The 6,454-nt window shown below is 36.4% G+C and overlaps 1 protein-coding gene across 5 annotated transcripts in view; it reads right to left on the bottom strand.

The window, feature by feature from the left end:
• NIPBL (NIPBL cohesin loading factor) overlaps positions 1 to 6,454 on the bottom strand; it is a 76,581-nt gene continuing 70,127 nt past the window's right edge. For 4 of the 5 annotated variants that reach the window (XM_072416603.1, XM_072416605.1, XM_072416607.1 and 1 more), the window contains 5 exons: positions 5,692 to 5,838; positions 4,973 to 5,256; positions 4,090 to 4,264; positions 2,885 to 3,070; positions 1 to 764 (listed from right to left, as the gene is read on the bottom strand). In XM_072416603.1, coding sequence (XP_072272704.1) covers positions 402 to 764; positions 2,885 to 3,070; positions 4,090 to 4,264; positions 4,973 to 5,256; positions 5,692 to 5,838 — 1,155 coding nt within the window. In that variant the 3' untranslated portion in view covers positions 1 to 401. Of the gene's footprint in view, positions 765 to 1,119; positions 1,181 to 2,884; positions 3,071 to 4,089; positions 4,265 to 4,972; positions 5,257 to 5,691; positions 5,839 to 6,454 lie in introns of all 5 variants that reach the window. The other variant, XM_072416606.1, reaches the window with a different exon arrangement.

Raw genomic sequence — 6,454 nt, 5'->3', positions numbered from 1 at the left:
TTAAACTCCAAGAACACTTTATTAAGAACATTAACAGACTAATTTTCAACATTCACTTGTTTATTTTTTGTAATTTTTTTTTGTTGGTTTGTTTTTTTTTTTTAAACAGAAAGTATTTTTCAAGATATAAACAAATTTTTTGTTAAACTATAATACAGTGGGAGTAAAAATGTACTGAGAAGTTTCTGCTGTACAACAGCGAAGGAAGCTCCCACAACAATGTTTACCAAACATTTCCTTCAGGCGGCTAAGCTCCATCCTTAACGCTCCATAAAATTGATTTTTAATTCTCGTTTCTTTTTTTTTTTATTTTTGCCAGAATGTTGATATTTCAAGTTTTTTGTTTTTTTTTTTTTTGTCTGCTCTCCTGTAAATTTGGCTGCAAATATACAAACATATTATTAGCTGGAAGTTCCGTCCTTGGCTGCATACAGCGATCGTAAAGTCTGAACAACTTTATTAGTCAGCTTATTTGCGCTCGTAAGAGCAATTTTTTTGTAAATGATGTCCGACTCTTTGATAGTATCGACCCAAGGCACAAGCTTTCGTCCATCACGGCGTTTGGCCTCTGCCCAAGTGCCACTGTAGGAGCCTGCCATCCACTGAACACTGAATCCGTGGCTGGTTTTTTTAACAACTTTTGCAATTTGTGGTCGATCCTTGTATTTCGGACAACAAATTGCAATGACATCTTGGACATCGACGGTTTCATTCATCTGCGCTGCCATGTCTGAAGAGTCTGATAACCTTTTTGATTTTCTTAACTGTGCGGGTAGGGTGAGGCAAAGGAAGGAAGAAAGAGATAAGGTAGGTTTAGATGTCATACCAACATACTTGGTGAAAAAAAAAAAACAACTTTAAAAAGACAAAGTAAACCCCGGCACCACAGTGAGACAACCCACACGGACACCATCTAACCCAAAAGATGCAATTTAAACCACCAGTGCCTAGGGAGCGCCAGTTCTTAAAATGTGCAATTTACCACCAACTTTTACTACTATTGCATTCAAAAATAAAAACTATTAACGTGTTACAAAAAAATAAACAAAATAAAAATATATATATATTGCAAGAAAATAGGGACAGAATAGAAAAAGAGGAAATCTAAATTAAAATTACCTTTTACTTTGGATAAATCTCAATGTCTACGTTTTTTTTTGCCTTTTCCGCTAAACCCTTTCTACAAAAAAAGATGTATAAAAGGTTAAGTCTAGCTATAGAATCGCTTCTTACCCCCACAGCAATATGTAATCAAATACGCCTGACTTAAAAAAAAAAAAAAAAAAAAAAAAGACCACAGCACAGGGACCAAACAATCAGAAATCACATGTCACTCCTAATAAAACACAGGCACAATATAAATATATACATCAGGATTTTTTCTTAAGGTTTTTTAAGGTAGTAGGAATATACAAAATTCTCGGCGCAATTACAAATAATATATAAAAAAAAAAAGATTAAAAAAACAAAGAAAAACAAATAGTGTCAACCCGTGTACATTTACATACCGATAACATTGCACCTGATGCAATAAAGTGCTACAGGAAAGTAGGTCACTGCTAGGTGATCGACATCCCTCCAGCACAAAATAATGTTAGGCTAATGGGAGCTTCGGTTTAGCCAATCACACGAAGAGGTTATAAGTTATATTCCTCTAAACCTTAGAATAATTTATATAGCTTGTAATGAAATATCCACGAAAGCTCTCATAAACCCCAACATAATTATGGCACAGAACACTACAGTCTAAAGCGATGGTATGGAACAGGCTGTTCTTGTAATTAATGCAGGACTTTCTCGAAGAGGAATATGCTACAGAAACAAAAAGAAAAGCCAGACCATTATTTAAAAAAATATTTAGTCCCCAATCTGGATTCTGATCAGTGCTGTGGCAAGGGATACGTTTGGAACGACAGCCTCCGTTGTTAGAGTATCCAGCCATGAGATTAATCTAATAACAGAGGCTTTGAACTGATCATGGAGAGCCAGGTAAGAGGTAATTTGGAAGTAAAATGTAAGCCTTGTCCATTGACCATGCATACAACATACTACAATTAGTAGGGAGAAAACACAAAAGGGTCTTTCAGGCAGCTGTCGGCAGAGGAGCAAGGAGGCTTGTAGCTTAGGAGGTAAGAAGCTAGCAACAGACCGAGAGGTAGGAAGGACGAAGCGGAAAGAGCAAGGGTTTGATTTTTTTTTTTTTTTTTTAAAGACCAAGACTCATACACTCAGAATACAGAGCAGCAAGGCATCCCCCCCAAACCTAGCATTACAAATCAAACACATGTTATACAGTGATGCAAAATGCAGCAACAATAGCCTTTAATAAGAGTGGACCTGTACTCAAAGGATAACATAATATTTAATTGTCCTGCCGAGGGCTGAATTGCTGAAGTAAAAATTAGGCTCTGAGCACTTTTTATTATTGATCTAAAGTCATAGATATTTGGACACATGATATCTGCTTATAAGGAGATCAGCTAATGGACACTATGATGCTCCTCGTAAGATCACATGATTGCATACAAGTAATTGTTACAGCTTTGTATTCTATCTATTCCAGCAAGACAATTAACAAGGCTTAGGTTATCACTTAAGAGTACAGATTTAGTCATTGTGACACCCCACCACCAATCTGATGCAAACCTTCTTTCTCTACTAAAGTTTTGAATCAGAATGAAGGCTATGGGGGACACAGTCCATACTAAAACAAGTTGAAAGAGGAGGCCCATTTGAGTGTTACTTACAGAGCAGACAACTATCGTGTGACAAACCAATATCAGGGCAGTCTGTACTACACACAAAATAGTCGGCTACTCTAGATACAATTGACTTTAGTGGTAAAAATCAGAATAATTACATACATTAGTACATGGCTACTTACCCCTGATGTGCCCCCAGCCTTTTCCTCCCCATCACTTTCTTCTTCTTCCGTCTCAGCCACATTATTTTTAGGGCTGTTACCTCCAAGTAAATTGGTAATGGCTTTATTTCGGGCGTCTGTGCTTGCAGAGACCTCACCTTCCTCCTCTTCTTCGTCAGGATCTAGGTGTTCCATTAACAGCTTGAACTAGAACAGGAGAAGAGAACAGGGAGATCCAATTTAATACTACATAACATAAGCAGGTGACAAAAGAAAACCCATCTCTAGGCTGTGCTAATAACTAATCATCACATTTAACTGCTTGAACATAATAATTTATCCACCAATTTATCCCTCTACTGGAAGGGTAACTTGATGAGAAATCTTTTAAATTTTTAGATAGAAGGCACTAAGATCAGGGTTCCCCCCAGGCCCTTTTAGCTGGGCGGACCACCCGGCAGTTTTCAGCACCCACCCGGCTGTTTTTGGGTGGTTACTAAAGAGTTTGGTCACAATACAGGGGCTGCCACTCACCTACAATTTCTGCCCACCCAGCTTAAAAAGATTTCTGGGTTGAGCACTGAAGATGAATACTTGTATTGATTTAAATGTTATATCTACAGCAAAATCAAAGACTGAATATCTAATGCCCAGGGGCAACTTTGTCAGAAAACATCTTCCTATAGACAGGATATTATCACAAGGGGCTCCTGCAGTCCTCTGATGAACAATAAGGAAAGGGGTCTTTTAGAATAAATGCACTACTCCGTGACAAACCATTGCATTTCCTGCTGCCGAATAATACTTTTTTTTTTTACCCAAGCCTGCTTCCTAATCCTGACGGACGATCCTACACATGGACTGTTGTGGAATTCACCTTTGGGCTCTCCAGGGTGATGCCCTGGTCGACCTGTCATCTACTTGTTACCCCCCTTGATCCCCTAACGTTTGTTAATCCCCCTCTCTACCTATTGTTATATATACTTTAATGTGTTCTTGTGATGACTGTTAAAAACAATAAAGACCACTGTTAAAGAAATTTCCTGCTACTTCATATTTTTAAACAGTAAACTTTTTGGGCAAGCCCTAGACTTTTACATATTTCTCTACAATTTAGGATTACTATTACACCCTGTGAACAGAGCTACATAATATATAAATATTGTTAGGTATCAGGATAAATATTTGAAAAGCCCATTACTAAATATTAGAGACACAGATCTTACATCCAGGTATTGTTTTGCGATACTCCTCTTGACGTCGTCATTAATTTTTGTGCATGTCATGTCCCTCTTTAGAAACTCCAACGTCTGTTTAGGACTAAAGTGGACACTCGTCTTTCTGTTGATAGCCTTGTCATATACTTTTGCTGACTCTGATGGTGAATACTTCTGGATTTTACTGTGTGAGGAAATAAAAAAATACATGTAAAGCTTAAAGCATGTATTGCATCGAGAAATATTTCCAAATGAATATTCAAACAAATAAAAATGCATATCCTACTTGTGCTTTGTGGCTGCAAAGAGAATGCGGTTCCATAGATATTTTTATTGTCTCGCTGATCCAAGCTACTGACTACTATAGTTCACTACTAAAAACACATTGCTGGTACCCATTGCTAGTACAATACCTTTTATAGCAAACAGCTCATGAAGTATCCAAGCCTGTTCTAAAACTGTGTGAGTATGGCAATTATAAATATATACTGATAGATTTTCATTTTTATTCCCCTTTACAATCTGATGAAGCAAATAGATCTGAAGTGAAATGGAACTGATATCAGCAGCTAATCAATTGCAAGAAAACAAACTTTTAGGGTTCTTATGGAATAGATTGGATGAGCTGATAAATAACGATCACAATTGCACAAATTCTATCATGTGTATGAACAATCTAGTACATCTGATCGAACTACAACCTCTAAACAAGAGGCTTTTTCATTTATTAGGGATTCTTATTTTAATAGCATCACTTCTTTGCACATATAGTCTGAAATTTAGTAACATAAGAGACCATGTACATGAGTTCATGTACAAAGGTAACTGCAAAGGTAAACATTGTTGGGGAATAGGTTGCCCTTCTAAGAACTCTAGAGTACACCGTGTTTACCTGTCTGAGAATCCACAGAGGTTTTTTAAATGCTGTTTTAACATCAAAAGTAAAAGGATTCCTTGTGAAGCATTTGCAAACTCGATTAGAGGAGCAGCATTGTCTGGTAAACAGTTGAGAACGTTATCTACGTCATCCTCGTCATCAGAATCAGATTCCGCTGTCCCTCGCCGCCTTGTTTTTCTTGGCCGAACTACCTCCTCCTCACTTTCGCTGCTGTTTTCTTCTTCCGACAATACCTCTTTTGCCTTTTTCTTGGTCTTCTTTCCTCCTTTAACCATTGACTGAAAAAAATATATATATATTTATCAGTCAGATGTTTAAAAAAAACATCAGCCATTAGGAAATAAGGATATTAACACATTTCATTACTGGTTTTGGCCAATACCAACATTCCAGAATACAGGTATGTGTTTGTGATGTTGGTAAAGTTTCTCCTTAACCAGGATAATTAGGTTTTAGACAGAAAGGGGATATTTAGAACTTCTATCACAATTTACTAACATCTAGGTCTCATTCTCATCCCCCTTCATGTTCTGATCTGGTGACAATTATCAGAAAGTTAAAAAACTTTGCAACTAAAAGGGACAAGAAGCGCATAGTGGTTCTACAATACCCCCAACTTTAAGCACTGTGTCTATAGTTAGTATTAAATGTGAACTTTCCAAATTTTATTGAAAACAAAATCTCAGGGTTAACCTGGAAAAAAAATCACTTACCTCTCTGAATGACTGCAGGAGATTACTACCCGAAACCGATAATGTAATGTCTATATGGTGCATAATGAACAGTGGCTCCTCTTGAGTTTGATATGGAAAACCAGCTAGATTGTCCGCTATATACAAAAGCATATTCACTTCCGTTTTCTAAAGGAAAAAAAAAAAAAAATGAATAAATAGAGAATTAGCATGGCCGCTTAAAAAAAATATATTTTCTATTTTAATATAATGACGATATAAGAGGCTTTGAACCATTTTGCACTTAAAATGTAGGTCTGAGAACTGTTCTAGGGCAACATTTCATTCTGCATTCATGGCTGGGGTGGAAGTGTGATAGATATTTAGAAATTCAAGACTTCCCTATCTATATGAACTTGAGAGGGTTGAAGGACAAAAAAAAAAAAAAAAAAAAAAAAAAAAAAAAAAAAAAAACATAAGGTGCTAGAAGTTCAAAACAGAGAGAAATCCTTCTCTGTTCCATTCTCCCCCACCCTATTGACTTTCTATACTCTCATCTTCCAAAAGGCTCAAATCTTTATAAATATATTAAACAAAAATATACAAAATATTATACAATAATAATTAATACCCACGTGCTGTACTTCAGAGGAACGACGACGGGTGAACTTAATAAAGATATGTAGCAACATGTACACAAATAGCAACAAGGTTATGTGTAATAAGCTAGTAGTGCTCATAAAAATATCTCAGAAAAAGCAATAAAGATTTCCTTTACAATAATGCATGTAACAAAAGGTAGAGA

This window comes from Pyxicephalus adspersus, chromosome 6 (assembly GCF_032062135.1).
Source record: "Pyxicephalus adspersus chromosome 6, UCB_Pads_2.0, whole genome shotgun sequence".
In the NCBI taxonomy this organism is placed as follows: domain Eukaryota; kingdom Metazoa; phylum Chordata; class Amphibia; order Anura; family Pyxicephalidae; genus Pyxicephalus; species Pyxicephalus adspersus.
Note: the sequence above shows the minus strand (reverse complement) of the source record. Positions and strands in the feature narration are given on the sequence as shown.